Genomic DNA, 16,818 nt, shown 5'->3' on the forward strand with positions numbered 1-16,818 from the left:
GGGTTTCTATCGTGAGAAACTTATGTAATCTCAAGGGAAACACTTTCCCTGCACTTGTCTGGACAGTTCTTACAAAGGAAATGGGCTTTGTAAGCAGCAATTTGTTCAGACTGAAGCTTCTTAGGTGAGAGTTCAATTTGCTCAAGAGGGAGATTCTTGAATGCAACAAGTGGGAGATCTATTTTTTGGGGGGAGAATGGGCTCTCCTTATATACATTTTGTGTGGGAATATTATGTAAGTAAAAAGGTGATGTAATGACTTCAGAATGTGAGAAGAATATTCCAAAAACTGGAGCAGAATGTTCTAGCAGGTGCAAAAGAACATTCCAGAATATTCATGGTGGGATAATGACATCATTCTGAGTCACTCTGAGTCATTGGAATGTTCTAGCAAATTCCATGGAACATGACATCATTATGACATCACTATGATATCATATCTTTCAACAAAATACCTGCAGGAGTGTGGGTGAAGTCCTATGACATCATTATGACATCATACCCTGTAGGTACAATTTTATGAAGCATCTGATTAGTCAGAGCATCCTAATAGAAAAGTAAAGTAAAGAAACACTAGAGAAAACAACTCAGAAATAATGGAACAAATAATAGTACACAATACGCTGAGGGTGAGGAATGATAGCTGCGTGCTAGGGGGAAGAGTGGGAAGTGGGCTCTCAAGTGCTCCTCTGGATACGAGTGGAAAGTCGTCCCAAGGGGATTGCTACTGAGAAAGATTCCTCTAGTGAAAGGTGAGGGGGATCTATAACCAGCGGTTCGGTCTCGAAGTCTGAATGGGACTCTGAGGCAAATAATGCACCCAAAAGCGAAGTGCGCTAGCTAAAGGCGCCTAAACGCGCTAATAAGGCAGAAAGTGCGGAAAAGCGTGCTTCAATGTCAAAGCGCACTTCGTGCGATCACAATGGAGTGCTTCGAGTAGAGATGACAATCAAATGGGGAATCAGGACTTTGATAGATGTAGAAATAGACACTTAAAGGTGTCAAAGCGCCAATAGGAAGGAAAACCGGTGTATTCAGATAGAAACTTGAGCTATACACTTCGATGGTAGTGGAGCGGAAGTAAGTGACAGGAAAACAAACATGGTGACGTGTAGGTATGCTAAGTGAGTTCCTGCGGCTCGGAGCCGAATAGGAAGTACTAAGGTAAATGGTGAGGTAAGTCAGGGTCCATAACGAGATATGATGATAAGTACTAGTGCCTGCGTGACGGAGTATGAGTTCTGAAGAAGGGAAAACGCACCAATGGACCTTGGAGGACTAGGACGGGACATGCGGAGGACAGGCGATGGATCCTAAGGAAATGCGACGAAGTGCACCGTAACGCGCTCGAACGCACTTGAACGTGCTGGTACGCGCCAAAGTGCGCGTTGCGCAGAAGTCGTATTAGAAGCATGTTGTAAGGATATCAAGTGCGTCATGAAAAGCCGTGAATTTGGCCCATATGAGCCTGGAGAAATGTGAATCTCTACAACACGGGCTTTTTAGATAGGTTTTTGTTAGGCTTTGAACTTTTCTCTATGGGTTTCTCTAGCCAAAGTGAATAAGCCAAAGGAAAGGCAATACCTTAACCTTCAATTTGCTTCTCATATCAACTAGGTCATTATGTGATTCCCATCTCACATATGACTTTTCTTCAAAACATGGTGGATTCATGAATCACTGAGGGAAAACTGAAACTATTGGACCAAGGTTTGATACCAAGGTATGGGTTGACTAGTCTGAGGACTAAGCTAACAGACTTTGTCTTTTAGGGGGATACCTAGTAGTCATGTCCATGCATGATTCCCAAATCATGCAGGACACCGCGGCTTCGGAGTTACACTGCAATGCGAAAACTATTGAGTAGTTGTGAGCACTTGAGTGGCTGGAATAATCAGAACCTGACCATGATATCTTCATCCCTGTCAATCTCGCTGAGCAGCTCAGTGGGCTCATTGGCAAAGACTTCAGGATTAGTCCGGTATTTTGTCCGCAGCACCTTTAAGTTATGCTTCTCTGCCTTGGCTTCCAAGGCTTTTCTACGGTCTGGTCCTCGACAAGATTTTAAAACTGTTAAGTAGGGGTAAGTCAAACACGCATCAAGCAACCACAGAGATGCTTACTTCGATAGGTTTCTTTTTTGGTTGGCTGACGCTGACAACCACTTGCAGTGCGTCCAGCTGTGGATACCATCTGCACGCATAGGTCATCCTGGGCCTGCAAGATTGCCTTTTGGGAAACCCTTTGAGAGGCGAGTTTGCCTGCCATTAATTTGGGTAGTCTGCAGCCGAATTAAATCAGTCAAACATACCTTTTAAATACTCTTGCCACGGTGTCTGATCAACAGACCACATTGACTTCTGTTGATTTCGATGTTAGTGTTTGCATCTGACCAAGCAATGTCAATGCAACAGTATAAAAAGAGCGAGAAATTGATAGAAATTGATACACTTTTAAGACCTACAGCGAATACTACCAATATCACTGCCAGTACCACCAAAATGTCCCAAAAGTAAGTGAAAGACTTGTTTGAGACTTACCACGCATTAACCAATGCCCCAGATCAGTCTTCTCGCCATTCAGCGAACTGAAAGAAACTGAACTTGAAGACAGCCCACGGTGGGTTGTTCTGAGAACTGCCATGACCCACGCTGACCATCGAGTAGGCTTGTACCTCCTCCAAGTTGACCCTTCCATGTCGTCGTGGCTCCAGGCTGGGCTAGGGAGCATCCACGTCCTCCTGGTCCACCTGAGCTTCATTATCCATTGCAACCATTTCGTCAGACACCAGGACCCATCACAACCTCTCAGACTTACCTGCGAACCCTCGTCTTACAACGTTGGGATGCAGAGATTAGGCGTTGTGATGACGCATGCAAAGCGCAACTATCCGAACACATCCAAGGGCCTGCGACTCACCAAATGTTTGTACAAGAATTGATTGTTGGGCGCTGGAGCATAGAGAAGCAGCGGTGCCAAGAGGCCCGAAAAGTTCAGCTACTGGAACTCCTCCTTGCAGCTCATGGTGTCACTACCCTAGTTTAGTCAGTTTGTTATGTCAGTAGTCAGTCGGGGATCAATTGTGGCGCACGGGTATGATTGAATGGTAACCAAGGCCAACCAAACATTTGGAATGAGAGTCGAGGCAAAAACGAGCCAAACAATCCCAAGACAAGGCATGCGAATAACGAGCAAAAGAAAAGCCATGTGAGGCATGAACTTTCCATTTGTAAAGTAAAGAGAAAGGAAAAACAAGGAGGCCCAAATGAGAAAAATGAACCCTAAGACAAGGCATGCGAATAACAAGGCATGCGAATAACGAGCAAAAGAAAAGCTATGGAAGGCATGCAAATAGCAAGCAAAAGAAAAGCTATGGAAGGCATGCGAATAACAAGCAAAAGAAAAGCTATGCAAGGTGTGAACTCTCTGTTTGCAAAGGAAAGATAAAGGAAAAACAAGCAAACCATGCCAAAGTCAAGCCATGCAAGGTGTAAACTAGCCATGTGAGGCGGCGATGCGTGAACTGCGAGGCATGAACTCTACATTTGCAAAGGAAAGAGAAAAGCAAAATGAGCAAAAGAAAAGCCATGCAAAAAACAAGCCTATGACAAGCCATACGAGGCATGAACTAGCCATGCGAGGCGAATAAGAGCAATTGAGGTGCGAGGTGGCGAGGCGAACTAGAGCAATTGAGATGCGAGGTGGCGAGGCGAACTAGAGCAATTGGTACTAACAAAATGGAGGGTTGAGGGCTGGGCTAGAGGGCCAAGGGCTAGGCTAGATGGCCAAGGGCTAGAGTAGTAGAGAGCAAAGGAACAGTCAAAAGGAAGTTGGACGGGCATGAAAGGTGGCGCACTGTTATGAACTGCAGCCATGATTGCCGTTCTCTTAGAAGTTTCGGTGTTTGTAGTTGGTCGCTATGTGCTTCAAAAATGTATTAGGAACAGAATAGTCAAGTTGGCGACGATGAACCAGTAATGCCTCTCTGTATCTTTTGTGGTAAGGTGACGTCCACAGGTGAGGGTCTCAAGAGACACATAGTGGGGCATCCTGAATGCCGAAGGGAGTGGATATTAATGACTGAAGAGGCAGATGCGGAGAACTCTAATGCACCAGATGTCAACTTCTCCCTTCAAGACACAGCCCCAGGCCATGTTCACCTGCGCTCAGCTCCAGATGTGGATCACAACCCTACACTCGGGAAAATTCGTCGGGTCAGTGTTGAAGAAGTGGATGACGAGGATGCGACATCACCCACCAATAATGGCCGTGGCCAGTATTTTGAACCTAACCCAGGCGCAGGCTGGGCACAGCACGAAGGGGAGACTGTGTTTGAAAGGTATAGAAGAAGGCAACATGAAGAGGGCGAAGTTCCATGGGCACCTTTTGATAATGCGTGAGTGTTTAATCAGTGTGGCCAAGCATATACTAAATAGATGACTCACTAGAGAAGAGTGGAGTCTAGGCCAATGGCTTGTCAAAAACCTTGGTCAAAGACAGACCAATGAATTTCTGAAACTACCTATAGTATGTTCCGAGCGTTGGTCTAAAATTTTAACTCACTGAGTTGACACGGTTGCTAGACTGAAAATCGCTCAAAGCTTCCTTTTCACAATAATCGGTCGTTCTTGCAAACAGTAGATGAACTCCCACATGGTCCTGCGTGGAGTTGTAAGAAGGTCACCGTGTGCGGGAATCGTGAGAACGAGAATGGCAAGTTGTTAGAAGAAGAGGTTGAGCTATGGTGTCGAGATCCAGTCGAATGTGTGAAGGAGCTGATCGGGAACCCTTCTTTCAAGGCGGATATGGCCTACACTGCGGCCAGAGCTTATTCAGACCCCACAGGGGAGCATAGAGTTATTGATGAGATGTGGACAGCAGACTGGTGGGGCGAGAAACAGGTAAGCTTGTACCAGAGAGTAATAAGGAATGGACTGACTGGACTGACCTCTCATTCAGAAAGCTTTGCCCGATGGTGCCACAATAGCTCCCATTATTCTAGCGTCTGACAAGACATTGTTATCCCAATTCCGAGGGGACAAGTCAGCATGGCCGGTGTACATGTCTATAGGCAACATTGCAAAAGCAAAAAGACATCAGGCGTCCGCACGAGCAACTGTGCTCATTGGGTACTTACCTGCGGGGAAGCTTGATTGCTTTACACCGGATGCACGCTCCCTGGCCGGATATAGACTATTCCACCATTGTATGAGTCTGCTCCTCCATCCTCTCATCGCTGCCGGAAATAATGGTGTGGATATGGTCTGTGCAGACTCGTGGATTCGGCGTGTCTATCCGATTCTGGCCGCGTACGTCACAGACTTTCCAGAGCAGTGTTTGGTGGCGTGCTGTAAGGAAAACCGTTGTCCGAAGTGCCTTGTTGGAGCGAATGAATGAGGGGAGGGACTGGACTCAGTGATGCGTGATCCTGAGTCCACGAAAAATATCTTGGAAAGGCGCAAGAATGGTCAGCACCCACCGGAATTCGAGGAGAATGGGCTATGTGCTGTTTACAAACCGTTCTGGGCCGACATGCCTCACGCCGACATTTTCATGGCCTTCACTCCCGATCTGTTGCACCAGATGCATAAAGGTGTCTTCAAAGATCACCTAGTTAAGTGGTGTGTCGATATTATCGGGGAGGAAGAGGTGGATGCACGGTTCAAGGCGATCTCAGATTATCCTGGACTTCGGCACTTCAAAAAAGGTATTTCCGAGTCGACTGTCAAACAATGGACGGGAAGTGAGCATAAAGAAATGCAGCGAGTGTTTGTAGGCTTACTCACTGGTGCAGTCCCTAGGTATGTGTGAGACGAGTCTGGGAGATGTTGTTTGTTGCTGAGTTGTGCCTCGCAGTCGGGTCTTGGTGGTAGCGCGTTCAATTCTGGATTTCTCGTATTACGCCCAGCTGCAAATTCACACGGTCGAGTCGCTCGAAGGCCTACAGACCGCCCTAGCAGGTTTTCACGCTAATAAAGATGTCCTAAAGGAACTCGCAATACGTGAACATTTCAACATACCAAAACTACACCAACTCACCCATTATGTCCAGTCAATCTCACTATTTGGTGCAGCTGATGGGTTTAACACAGAACTTCCTGAGCGTTTGCATATAGACTTTGCAAAGGATGCTTACCGTGCTAGCAATAAACGAGATTACGAGGAACAAATGGTTTTGTGGCTTCAACGCCAGGAAGCCGTCTTCTTACGTAGTGCATACCTTGATTGGCTATCGCGAGAGCCTGGAGGTCGGACGGACTCAGACTCGCACTCAGATTCGGATTCGGACTCAGACTCGGACTCGAGCTCAGAAGAAGCAGAGGCAACACCTGCAGGTAAATTTGGAGTGACCCATGTCCTTGCCAAGACCCCAGTGCATCCACACCAATCTGTTCAAAAGATTGTGGGTGCACATGGCGCGACTGATTTTCTCCCGGCTCTCCAATCTTTCCCTCACACGAATCTCCCGCAGAACACCCTCATACCAGGCGTTCAGGACCGTTTTGACCTTCATGGTCAAGTCGTCATTGTGACGCCACCGGCTTTGCAAGTTAGCGAGGCTCCAATGCGCAGGCGCATTAGAGCATCACCAGAGAGACCTGCATCAGGACGCAAGCCTGGTGGTCCTGCTCGATTTGACATGGCATTGATAAGGGTTGTCCTCGCACTTCACACCTGCGTACTCTAGATGGTAAGTTTGTTTGGGTTAGGGTGTCATGGCAATCTGATCAGAGTCCACTGCAGGTTTGCGAGTGGGTCAAGTTCGCGCGATATCCTGTCTCCCTCGTCAGTTTGGCGAATACTCAAGAGCCCTTGCTTACATAGAGTGGTTCACACCTTTCAGAGCACCAGACCCTTCATCCCGAATGCGACAAGTATCACGCTCGACCCGCCAATTACGTCGCAATGCGGCGGTGATTCATGTCGATGATATTGTGCGGCCATGCCATCTAATATCGAAGATGGGAGAGTCAGTGAATCCGAGGTTGGTCAGTGGGAATGCGTATGAAGCAGCTAATGATTTTTATTTTAATGATTTTATTGACGGCGAGATGTTTTGTGCATCTGTGACAAGTAGTTAGAAGCCAGGATGTCATTGTATACTTAGTAGACCTGCAAATACTGGATGGTTGCGCCTGTAGTAACCTGTAGCATGGTGGTAACTCCCGTAGTGTCCTGTAGCTACCTGTAGCATGGTCATAGATCCTATAGCTGCATGTAGCATGGCTTTAGGCTATATAGCGCTACATACCTCTATGTAGCCTAAACAGTGCCTACATAGCGCTACAGTGGCTACAGGTGCCTATATAGCTCTCACCGTGACTACGACGATATTGGCTTTTTCCTGATGCAAGCAGGAAACAACAACTCAAAGCGGCGCGCGCTGGTAGAAGTGATCAAGACGTCGAGGGTTTGGTAAAAGGGATGAGGAATTTGAGGACTTCCTCGAGAGGTCGGCCCCCAAACGCTATCAGAAGAAGCCGGACGTGAATCAGAGGAATAGAGATGGCATAACATCGAAGTGTATTTGGTATGTGAAGCGCAGTACATATACATCAGCAAACTCTGGTATTGTCCATGCAACACTGTCTAGACTTCGGCGCTGGACCAGGACAGCTTACTCAGCTCCTAATGGTGATATCACGGGCATGCCTTTAGCATTTGCGCCCTTCTTGGTCTTGCTTTGGTTTTAGCGACCTAGAGCTAGTGTATATTTTAGTCCTTCGCGTTCGTACCTCCAATGGTCTTGGTTTGATTTGGCCACCTTGTACTAGTCTAGTGTACTTTTCCCTGGGTCATATATACTAATCAGCGGTGAATCGATGCTTCTCGTTGGCTAGTCTTCCAACCGTACCTCCCTCGCAAAGTTCATTAGGAGGGAACGTCCTAAAATGCCATACCATCGAGCCGAACCCATTGATTACACTGTTGGGTTGGGCCCAGACGCATTCCAACTGCGATGAACTTCCAATACCGAAGATGCCATTAATTTGTGCATGCATCCATAGACCTGATCTTGCAAAGAGACGCCCAGGCGGCAGGTCAAACAATTCCGAGTCAGTCCGACTCAGCTCGCAAATCATAAATCGCAGAAGGACATTGTAACAGTCAAGTGTGAACGCCCAATGCATATCCTTCAGTTCTACCACTTTCAAAAAGAGATCCTCTCCTAGTCACGCCTTTATGCCCGATGCAACTGATCAAAATCATCAAATCACCTAAAAATGAAGCTGAGCCCAAGTCTGACATTATGTAATTCGCGACATTCCTCCGTACAAACCAAGTCAGGAGTCCGACGGTTCATATACATACTCGGATGCACTAAGCGCAACGGACCGGGTTGATGATCTAGATGAGATAGTTCAATCTATCATCGATCATCGTCAGTGCACAGTCGCAATATAAAACATCAAACAGGTAAAGGAATAAAGGAATCAACGAGTTTGACTGTAACTCCAAGATGTTCTGACCACGACGTTGCACTTCTAGCAAAATGAAAAAAGGCAACCCTTACCTTACCCATCGACATCCCACTGAGCGAGCCACTTCAAGCACGAGCACTCTCAATGATGCTAGGGCCTCCTCGGGAGAGCCTCTCTTTGGTTGTGTTCCCCGAAAGGTCAACGCTGACCAAGTTCGCCTGGCATTGGTATACCCTCTCAACATTGTCGAGGCTGGCTAACTCGGGAATTCGCTTAGAAACATGACTTAAACCCATTCACAAAGCAGCCCCATACTACACAATACAAAAAGATCCTTGAAGCCCGCAACATGCTCCCCGTGTTTGTACAGATGACCGACTTCTACAAGATGGTGAGCCCCACCTACCGCACTCCATTCGTCCCGACTGAAGTGAACAGTTCAACAAAAACCAAATCATCGTCGTGGTCGGCGAGACCGGCTCAGGCAAGACCACACAGTGAGTTGGCACCCCTTGACAAATATGCTCCCTGGTCTTTTCGGACAGTTATAATAACCTCTTTGTCGCTGATAGAATACCCCAGTTCGTCGCCTACTCAGATCTTCCGCACACCAAGAACAAGATTGTGGCATGTACCCAGCCCCACAGACTTACTGTCATGTCTGCGGCTAAGCGTGTAGCAGACGAGATGGACGGTTCGTCTTTTTTTGCTTGATGCTCTAATCACATTCTAAGCTCATTTCGTCTCTTAGTCCAACTCGGTCGACAAGTTGGTTACTCCGTACGTTTTGAAGATATGACAGAGCCCGGGACCACCTTCCTCAAATACATGACCGACGGAATACTCCTCCGTGAAGCCATGAACGACCCTGATCTCACCCGCTACTCCACCATCATCCTCGACGAAGCCTACGAACGCGCCCTCGCTACCGACATCCTTATGGGCATCCTCAAAACCCTTGTCCAACGACGTCCAGACCTTAAGCTCATCATCATGTCCGCCACTCTGGACGCTCTCAAGTTCCAGAAGTACTTTGCTGTTTCTGGCAGCAGCCTCGCTCCGCTATTTAAGGTCACTGGTCGTGCATACCCTATCGAGGTGTTCTACACTCAGGTGCCGGAGCCGGATTATGTCGAGGCTGCCATCCACACTGTGCTCATGATACATCGCGCCGAGGAACCAGGAGATATCTTGCTGTTCCTGACGGGTGAGGAGGAGATAGAAGATGCGTGTCGCAAGATCAAGCTCGAGGTGGACGACCTCATCAACTCCGACCCCGAGAGTGTAGGCCCTCTGATGTGCATCCCTCTGTACTCGTCGCTACCGCCTCAGCAGCAGCAACGTATCTTCGATCCACCTACCAAAGCAGGCGGTCCGGATGGCCCACCAGGACGCAAGGTCGTGGTGAGCACGGATATCGTGGAGACGTCGCTGACAATCGACGGGATCGTGTACGTCGTGGACCCGGGATTTTCGAAGCAAAATGTGTATAACCCGCGGCTCCGTGTGGAGAGCTTACTTGTGAGTCCGATCTCGAAAGCATCGGCACAGCAGCGTGCGGGCCGGGCTGGGCGAACGAGGCCGGGCAAATGTTTTAGGTTGTACACGGAGAAGGAATTTAGGTCGGAGTTCGAGGAACAGACGCAACCAGAAATTTTGAGGAGTAATTTGGCGAATACGGTGCTGGAGCTTGTCAAGGCGGGGATTAAGGTGAGCGTGACGTTAGGGGTGGATGTTTGCTGACACGTGTGTAGGATCTTGTCAGGTTTGATTATGTGGATGCGCCAGCGCCAGAGGCACTAATGAGAGCACTGGAACTACTGAATTACCTCGCGGCGTTGGACGATGATGGGAACCTCACGGCATTGGGGAGCATCATGGCTGAATTTCCTCTGGATCCACATGTAGGCGATTGTTCTGGTAGCGGGGGTAATTTCTCATAGTTTTGATGCACGTTCCTAGCTCTCAAAGATGCTGATCGCCAGCCCAGAGTTCAATTGTAGCAATGAGATCTTAACGATCAATGCGATGTTGTCAGGTGTGTACTCAGCCTCGACGTTTACTCCCATCTGACGCTCTTGCAGTACCAAATGTATGGCTGCGGCCTAATAACCAGCAAAAAGAGGCAGATGCTGCAAAGGCGCTACTTACCGTCCCTGATGGTGACCATCTAACGCTTCTTAACGTGTACAACAACTACATCCAAAGTAATTTATCCTCTTTTATACACGCATACTTACTCACATCTACCCCCAGATCAATACGACAAAAACTGGACCTGGAATAACTACCTCTCCGCTCGGGCGCTGATGCAAGCAGACAACGTGCGCGAGCAGTTGAAACGGACGATGGAGCGGTTTGAGGTGGAGCTCGTCAGCTTGCAAGATCAGAAGAAGATGTTTATGGCGATTAGGCAGGCGTTGTGTAGTGGGTTTTTCATGCAAGCTGCGCATAAAGAGGGAAACCAAGGGTATTATACGACCATGAAGGACAATCAGGCGTGTTGTTTTGATTTGGGTGGGGTTGGCTTGCTGATGCTATTTTTGTGGTAGGTCGTGGCGTTGCATCCATCGTGCGGACTGGATACGCAGCCGGAGTGGGTGATTTTTCACGAGTTCATATTCACGACAAGACCGTATATACGGACTGTCACAGATGTCCGACCAGAGTGGTAAGTACGTCTTAGCACTGTAGATTGACATACTATGCAAATTTGCACATCAACGCTTCGACAGGCTCGTCGAGTACGCGCCCTTGTACTTTGATTTGAAGAATTGGCCAAATGGAGAGACGAAGCGTGCATTGATCAGGGATATAAAGCGTGCGTCGACGAGGTCTACGAACAAGGGGTCTACGAACAAGGGGTCAAGCAAGAAACGACGCAAAGCGGCGCGCGTTGGTAGAAGTGATCAAGACGTCGAGCTTGGTAAAAGGGATGAATAATTTGAGAACTTCCTCGGGAGGTCAGCCCCCGGGTAAGTGAAACGCGATCAGAAGAAACTGGACGTGAATCAGAGGAATAGGGATGGCATAACATCGAATTGTATCTGGTATGTGAAGTGTGGTATATATATACATCAGCAAACGGGTTGTCCATGCAGCACTGTCTAGACTCCGGAGCTAGACCGCTTCTATATTCTTGACGGCTTTGGAGAGATGTCGCACGCACTTCTCCGTTTCAACTGATCCCGAATCCTTAACCTCAGCACATTACCGACTTTGCGGCATGGGGCATGAACGACACTACCGCTCAATTCTCAATGCACTTAGGTCAAACAGCCGTTGCTGTAAGGCAAGACTATGTCCACAAGAATGTATGTGCCCTCAATTTCTTTTTGCTCTGCTTGCTCACCATGACCAGTTCGCCGGTATAATACCAGTTGCCGTCCTAAAGCGCCACTTCAATGTCTCGAACTCCTATGTAATCTAGTGATTTATACATACCACGTGCGTCTTTTTCCTATTAATCCATCCCTTCTCATTCGTTCCGCAGCCATGGCACTCGTAACCTACATCCTCGTAGCAGCGCTACAAACTGGTCTTGAAGAACGGTTTCATCCCCAAATCCTCAGCGCAAGTGCAACACGCGCTCTCCTTGTCGTCCTACTCGATTTTCTCCTCGTCCAATGCGGCCGCTACCTCCTCAATATCCAAGGCACAGGTCCAGTAATAGATTTGATTGCTTATGGCGGGTACAAGTTTGTCGGGTGAGTCCGCTACTTGCACCCTTTTGACTTCGTTGCTGACTCAAACCAGCGTCATCCTCACGCACTTCATGGGTCTCCTCGATCTAGGCTCAGCCATATATGCCCTCGTATTTGTCTATGCGCAAACGCCTTATTCATAGTATGTCACGTCCCTATAACATACATATTAACTCTACTCGCACTTGCACTCGTGTAGCTGTAACACCACCGTCAGACCTCGGACATGGCCGGGTTCAAAGACAAAGGAGCTTCCATGGATCTGGGATGATTTTTAGTATATAGTAATCACCCGCGAACCGCTTCTCGTTGGCCAATCTTCCAACCATACATCCTGCCTCGTAAAGTCCATTAGGAGAGAACACTGGAGAATCCTATCGAGCCGAACCCATTGTAATTTCATTGATTGTACTGTTGGGTTGGGCCCAGACACATTCCAACTGCGATGAACTTCCAATATGCTGAAGATACCATTAATTTGTGCTTGCATCACATAGACCTGGTCTCGCAAAGAGACGCCCAGGCGGCAGGTCAAACAATTCAGCTCGCAAGTCATAAATCGCAGAAACTCTACCCATTTAATATTCAGGTATAGTCAAGTGTGTTATCTTACAAACGCCCGATTTGCCCCTCCAAAACGTATCCCTCAGTTCTACCGCTTTCCAAAAACATTCCTCTCCTAATAACACTTTTATACCTAAGAAAGCCCGATGAACTGGTCAAACCACCTAAACACTTCGTAGTGCCATTTCAAACTATCCCAGTCAAGGCATCAGCTCATGACTGGCGTGCAGAACTGCACACGTACCTATTACCAGGGTTTAGCACCAAATGGTTCTCGTCTGGGAAGATCAGGAGGCGGCTTGGGACGCCTAGTCTATATGCGTGTCGATCAGTATGGATCGCCCGCTAGGAGCAAAAATAAAAGGAAAGGACAAGGAACGGTGGGTTGAAAAGGAACGATAGGTGTAAAAGAATGCAAAAAGAAGAGAAAAACGCACTGCTGCAACGCATGGAACACTGCAATTCCATCTGACTCTGGGAGCCTATAATCCTTGCTGCTATGAATTGTCAGCTGCGGGGTCGACCACTTGGCAACGGTATACGCGGGGTTGTATTTCCGCGAGGCTTCAAGCGCGGCAGGATCCCATGGACGTCCTCCCCATTCGTGATTAAACTGTAGCATGTCAGTAGTTAGTGTTGTGAGGAAGAGATGGGAGACGCACGAAGAATAGTACATCTGTGACGTAGCCGTCGTACGTTATGTCGAATACCTTTTTTATGTAATGGATCAGTGTCTTCCTTTGCTACTTTATGCAATGACGGGAAACGCACTCCATCGTGGCAGACCAGTGCCTTGAACCCAAATCCGAGCTCAGGATTGCCTTGGATCCAGCTGCAAAGAATGAGAATTAGGACACAAGAGGATGTAAAGGACGAAAAGGAAATGACACGCACTTGATTGCATACCCCCCATAACTAACACCAGCAGCTACCGTGCGGCTCTGGTCAATCTATGCGCAGAGGTTAACGTCATGATGTGTTGAGTGTGAGGAAGACAAGGTGCAGGGCCTCACCTCTGGGTATTCTTGAAGGATGTACTTCCATCCCATCAACAAGTCTTGGATGGGGCGGCCTCCCCAGTTTTTATTGACCCCATCTGTGAACTCTAAAATACTACATCAGCACAAGAACAGACAAGAGAAGAGAGTAGCTCACTCTGTCCAAATGAAGTGGACCCCGTTGGATTGATAGCAACGACCACGTATCCCTGGCTCGCAAAGACTAGAGCACACGTAGCCCAAACATTAGCCCACCCTTGTAGCCCATCAAAAGGAATTTGTGTACCATTGGGATTCCACCACGTCGACCACTGATCAAAATAGGCGCTCTCCGGACCTCCGTGTATAAGCATCACCGCAGGCCACTTCCCATTGACCCCACGTTCGAATCTAGGTGGGGTAATCACATAACCATGTGTATCCTGCCCCTCGGCCGTACCTTTGAACCAGAAATCCTTCCCGGGGGAAAGATCTTTGCCTTCGAGCCCAGCAGAAGAGAATGAAGTAAGGCGCGTAACCGTCGTCGCCTTCACATCTGCCTGTCTTCCTGCTAAGAGATCCCGCTCGGCAGCGTCGAGCCCACTAAGCTCGTACACCTCGTTTGGAGACGTCAGGCTCGAAAGCGCGAAGGTGGCCCTGCCACCTGGGATTGGCGTGAAGCCAGATATAGAACCGTTGGAAGTGAGGGCTGTAGGTTGAGTGGTCCGTGTTGTGTTGGAGGGAGGTGTAGGCGGAACAGCCAACGCAAAGACCTTGATGCGGGCATGATCACCGGTAGTGGCGTAAATGAGGGTAGAGGAAGGGGAGAACTGGGATTGAGTTAGCTGACTAGTATGACGACATAAGTATTGGAGTGAGGAGTAAACTCGCAAGGAATTGATAAGGATGACAATGCAGGAGATAGAATGAAGGAAGTAAGGACAATCGGATGAAGATGAACTCACGATAATAGAATCAGGGGAGCGGTCCCAGTCCTCCGTAATGGTGAACCGGACGTTTTCCTTGAGATCATAGACCACCACTTTCGCGCTGTACACATGAATTTAACAACATGGGACGTGAGTGTATGAGTGAATGAGAGCACATGCGCGAATTAAAGTTAGAACGGGCATACGAATAGGTTGCATAACCTACCGACCAGTCCCATTCCAATCAAGAGCCAGTTCCAGCCAGGCGACCTTATCACCAGAAGGGCTGAACACAGGGGAGTGCGTAAAACCTTGGATGCCCGAGGTGAGTTGTCTGAGGTCTTTTCCGTCATGCGCAACGAGGTAGATCTATGTGGTAGTGTGTTAGCATAGAAGGGCAAGATATGAAGTGCACGCACATTCTGCCTAGTGTGCGTGGCCCTGGGGAGTTGCGGGTCCTTGGCAGTGAAAATGACATGCGTTTTGGAAATATCATAGTCATCTGTCTCACCGAACGGTTCCACAGGGGAAGACTAGCTCAAATCAATTTCACCGCTAGCCCGGAGTGTAGAAACAAGTACTTACGAGTCCCGTCCCCTTCAGCACGTTCACATAGGTTTCCCCCAGTACCCACTTCGCACCTACTTTCGCCAAACTGACCCCAATGAGTGCCTTGCTCTTGGGACCAACCCACGTATCCCATTGGCGCTCAAACGTCTCATCATACACCCAGCCGGAATTGCCCCGATTCTCATAGGTCTTGTCCTGCTCCTTCACGGTCTCGACGAGGCCGTCAGGATAAACATATGCGGAGAACACGAGGCGCTGAGCGCCGGGGCTGTAACGGAATGCGCTTGCAGTGGTGATGGGGAAAGATCCTACGTGGGAGGAGGGGTCGGAGGAGAGAGGAGAAGTGCTGATGGGGATGGTGTAGAGGCTCTGTGTGTCATTTTTTGTTACGACATGTGCGATGGTGCGAGAATCAAGCCAAAAGGCATCGCCGCCGTCGGGTAAAGGAATGTCATAGGTATGGTCATCGCCGAGAGCGATAACGGAGAGTGACTTGTGAGTTCTAAGAGCCAGGTGTTATGACTAGTATAAGTCCAAAGAAAAGAAGGAGGAGCATACTTGCGGTCCTGAAAAGAGTGGGTGCTGATGGGTATGATAGCAAGATCACCAATGTCGTTTGGCAGAGGCACGCCAGGCCGAGGGAGGGTCAGCATATCTTGTGGGGAGAGTGCATTTGCATCCTCGCCGAGGTTAAAGTCTGTAACCATCTGAGGAATTTGTGGGGCAGAAGCTGGTCCAGGTGAAATGGAACTGGAATATAATGGCACCTGAGCAGCGAAGCTCAGCTGCAAGAAAGTACTACGCATGACACAAAGTCTGAATCAAGGCGTGTACATCTGAGAATAGTCTTAATATATGCTATAAGTCACGCCTCGTGCACCACGGCCTAGCTTGGATAACCGTTGATAGAATTACAAGGACTGAAAGAACTGTGTGTGACCTGGTAGGCCTGACTTGTCGTGAATGTCAGAGATTTGGCCAGTCTGGGGCCAGAGTCTGGGTAGGGCCTTTGGCAAAGTCTGGGGGGTCGCGCCGATCATTACTGTAATCTTCTTGATGAAAAACCCGGTCGATCAAGTTCTTGATGGACTGCGCAGCGTTGTTAGAAAAACAAAGTGCCAGCCATGAATAACGAAATAATTGATGTTTATCATTATTGGCAGAACATCCCACACACTTTGTCGCAGTGCCATATGACCTTGCAAGCATAAGGGGAGTCCGTCATCCCAGCTCACTCACTGATTGGATATTGGACCCATGATAGTCCAGCATATACTGCCAGTGATACAATCGTCCAGTTCTGACTCATTGCATCAAACTCCTCCCTCAGCTCGTATACCCTCTTCAAGTCCCCATAATCCTTTCCTCTCCCCCTCCAACTGCTACCTCCTCAATATCCTAATATTCACTATGCCTCACGCCTGTCCTCATCCTCTCTCTCTAATTTCCCATTCACCCCACGCCGCAGCACCTGCCTATGAGAAACCATAGAAGAAGCCCTCAGGATGATTCCAGGGCGTTGTTTCAGCTGGCACGTCTGGAAAGAGCGGCAGGGGGAATATAGAAGTGTGTTGTAGAGAATGAGAGCACAGCCTGTTCAACAAATGACTCTTCGAATAAGCCGCGTCATCATACATACTCCAAAAAACTT

At 48.4% G+C, this 16,818-nt stretch overlaps 6 protein-coding genes across 6 annotated transcripts; 4 read left to right on the forward strand and 2 right to left on the reverse strand.

Annotated features, from left to right (window-relative positions):
• Nucleotides 1-1,811: 1,811 nt before the first annotated feature.
• DFJ58DRAFT_722381 (uncharacterized protein) lies at nucleotides 1,812-2,268 on the reverse strand (the record flags this gene model as incomplete). Its single annotated transcript, XM_041384882.1, has 3 exons — nucleotides 1,812-1,856; nucleotides 1,907-2,070; nucleotides 2,124-2,268. The coding sequence occupies 3 exons, from the start codon at nucleotides 2,266-2,268 to the stop codon at nucleotides 1,812-1,814; spliced, it is 354 nt and encodes a 117-aa protein (XP_041249565.1).
• A 233-nt stretch (nucleotides 2,269-2,501) lies between these two features.
• DFJ58DRAFT_836992 (uncharacterized protein) lies at nucleotides 2,502-3,045 on the forward strand (the record flags this gene model as incomplete). The annotated part of the gene is made up of 3 exons (XM_041392330.1): nucleotides 2,502-2,512; nucleotides 2,563-2,743; nucleotides 2,785-3,045. 3 exons carry the CDS (start codon nucleotides 2,502-2,504, stop codon nucleotides 3,043-3,045), a joined length of 453 nt encoding a protein of 150 aa, XP_041249566.1.
• A 1,031-nt stretch (nucleotides 3,046-4,076) lies between these two features.
• On the forward strand, nucleotides 4,077-7,648 carry DFJ58DRAFT_903859 (uncharacterized protein; the record flags this gene model as incomplete). The annotated part of the gene is made up of 11 exons (XM_041394884.1): nucleotides 4,077-4,214; nucleotides 4,278-4,396; nucleotides 4,449-4,527; nucleotides 4,584-4,901; nucleotides 4,960-5,379; nucleotides 5,404-5,801; nucleotides 5,857-6,335; nucleotides 6,375-6,515; nucleotides 6,552-6,655; nucleotides 6,735-6,985; nucleotides 7,312-7,648. The coding sequence occupies 11 exons, from the start codon at nucleotides 4,077-4,079 to the stop codon at nucleotides 7,418-7,420; spliced, it is 2,556 nt and encodes an 851-aa protein (XP_041249567.1). The 3' UTR covers nucleotides 7,421-7,648.
• An 846-nt stretch (nucleotides 7,649-8,494) lies between these two features.
• On the forward strand, nucleotides 8,495-11,366 carry DFJ58DRAFT_722385 (P-loop containing nucleoside triphosphate hydrolase protein; the record flags this gene model as incomplete). The annotated part of the gene is made up of 11 exons (XM_041384883.1): nucleotides 8,495-8,650; nucleotides 8,701-8,814; nucleotides 8,862-8,920; nucleotides 8,969-9,117; nucleotides 9,175-10,133; nucleotides 10,178-10,327; nucleotides 10,386-10,461; nucleotides 10,508-10,630; nucleotides 10,680-10,945; nucleotides 10,976-11,094; nucleotides 11,159-11,366. The coding sequence occupies 11 exons, from the start codon at nucleotides 8,495-8,497 to the stop codon at nucleotides 11,364-11,366; spliced, it is 2,379 nt and encodes a 792-aa protein (XP_041249568.1).
• Nucleotides 11,367-11,541: 175 nt separating this feature from the next.
• DFJ58DRAFT_438980 (YIF1-domain-containing protein) lies at nucleotides 11,542-12,453 on the forward strand. Its single transcript, XM_041380415.1, has 5 exons — nucleotides 11,542-11,737; nucleotides 11,785-11,870; nucleotides 11,917-12,130; nucleotides 12,180-12,269; nucleotides 12,327-12,453. Exons 3-5 carry the CDS (start codon nucleotides 11,919-11,921, stop codon nucleotides 12,403-12,405), a joined length of 381 nt encoding a protein of 126 aa, XP_041249569.1. The 5' UTR covers nucleotides 11,542-11,737; nucleotides 11,785-11,870; nucleotides 11,917-11,918; the 3' UTR covers nucleotides 12,406-12,453.
• Nucleotides 12,454-12,791: 338 nt separating this feature from the next.
• DFJ58DRAFT_761601 (alpha beta-hydrolase) lies at nucleotides 12,792-15,934 on the reverse strand. Its single transcript, XM_041388494.1, has 13 exons — nucleotides 15,726-15,934; nucleotides 15,183-15,669; nucleotides 15,017-15,130; nucleotides 14,824-14,966; nucleotides 14,634-14,718; nucleotides 13,976-14,498; nucleotides 13,847-13,912; nucleotides 13,705-13,796; nucleotides 13,586-13,641; nucleotides 13,463-13,523; nucleotides 13,129-13,304; nucleotides 12,936-13,004; nucleotides 12,792-12,882 (listed from the first exon to the last, which is right to left on the reverse strand). The coding sequence occupies exons 1-13, from the start codon at nucleotides 15,872-15,874 to the stop codon at nucleotides 12,825-12,827; spliced, it is 2,079 nt and encodes a 692-aa protein (XP_041249570.1). The 5' UTR covers nucleotides 15,875-15,934; the 3' UTR covers nucleotides 12,792-12,824.
• Between the last annotated feature and the right edge of the window lie 884 nt (nucleotides 15,935-16,818).

Source organism: Suillus subalutaceus (genome assembly GCF_016647625.1).
Source record: "Suillus subalutaceus strain FC151 chromosome Unknown DFJ58scaffold_7, whole genome shotgun sequence".
NCBI lineage: Eukaryota > Fungi > Basidiomycota > Agaricomycetes > Boletales > Suillaceae > Suillus > Suillus subalutaceus.

Bases quoted from the DNA above. Each gene is read 5' to 3' on its own strand.
- DFJ58DRAFT_438980 (XM_041380415.1), top strand. From the start codon at position 11,919: ATGGCACTCGTAACCTACATCCTCGTAGCAGCGCTACAAACTGGTCTT. The intron at 12,131-12,179 runs GTGAGTCCGCTA...GACTCAAACCAG, and splicing joins GGCGGGTACAAGTTTGTCGG to CGTCATCCTCACGCACTTCA. The intron at 12,270-12,326 runs GTATGTCACGTC...GCACTCGTGTAG, and splicing joins GCGCAAACGCCTTATTCATA to CTGTAACACCACCGTCAGAC.
- DFJ58DRAFT_761601 (XM_041388494.1), bottom strand. From the start codon at position 15,874: ATGGTTACAGACTTTAACCTCGGCGAGGATGCAAATGCACTCTCCCCA. The intron at 13,305-13,462 runs GTGCGTTTCCCG...GACATGCTACAG, and splicing joins CACTGGTCTGCCACGATGGA to TTTAATCACGAATGGGGAGG. The intron at 12,883-12,935 runs GTACGTGTGCAG...TGACTGGGATAG, and splicing joins GTGCTAAACCCTGGTAATAG to TTTGAAATGGCACTACGAAG.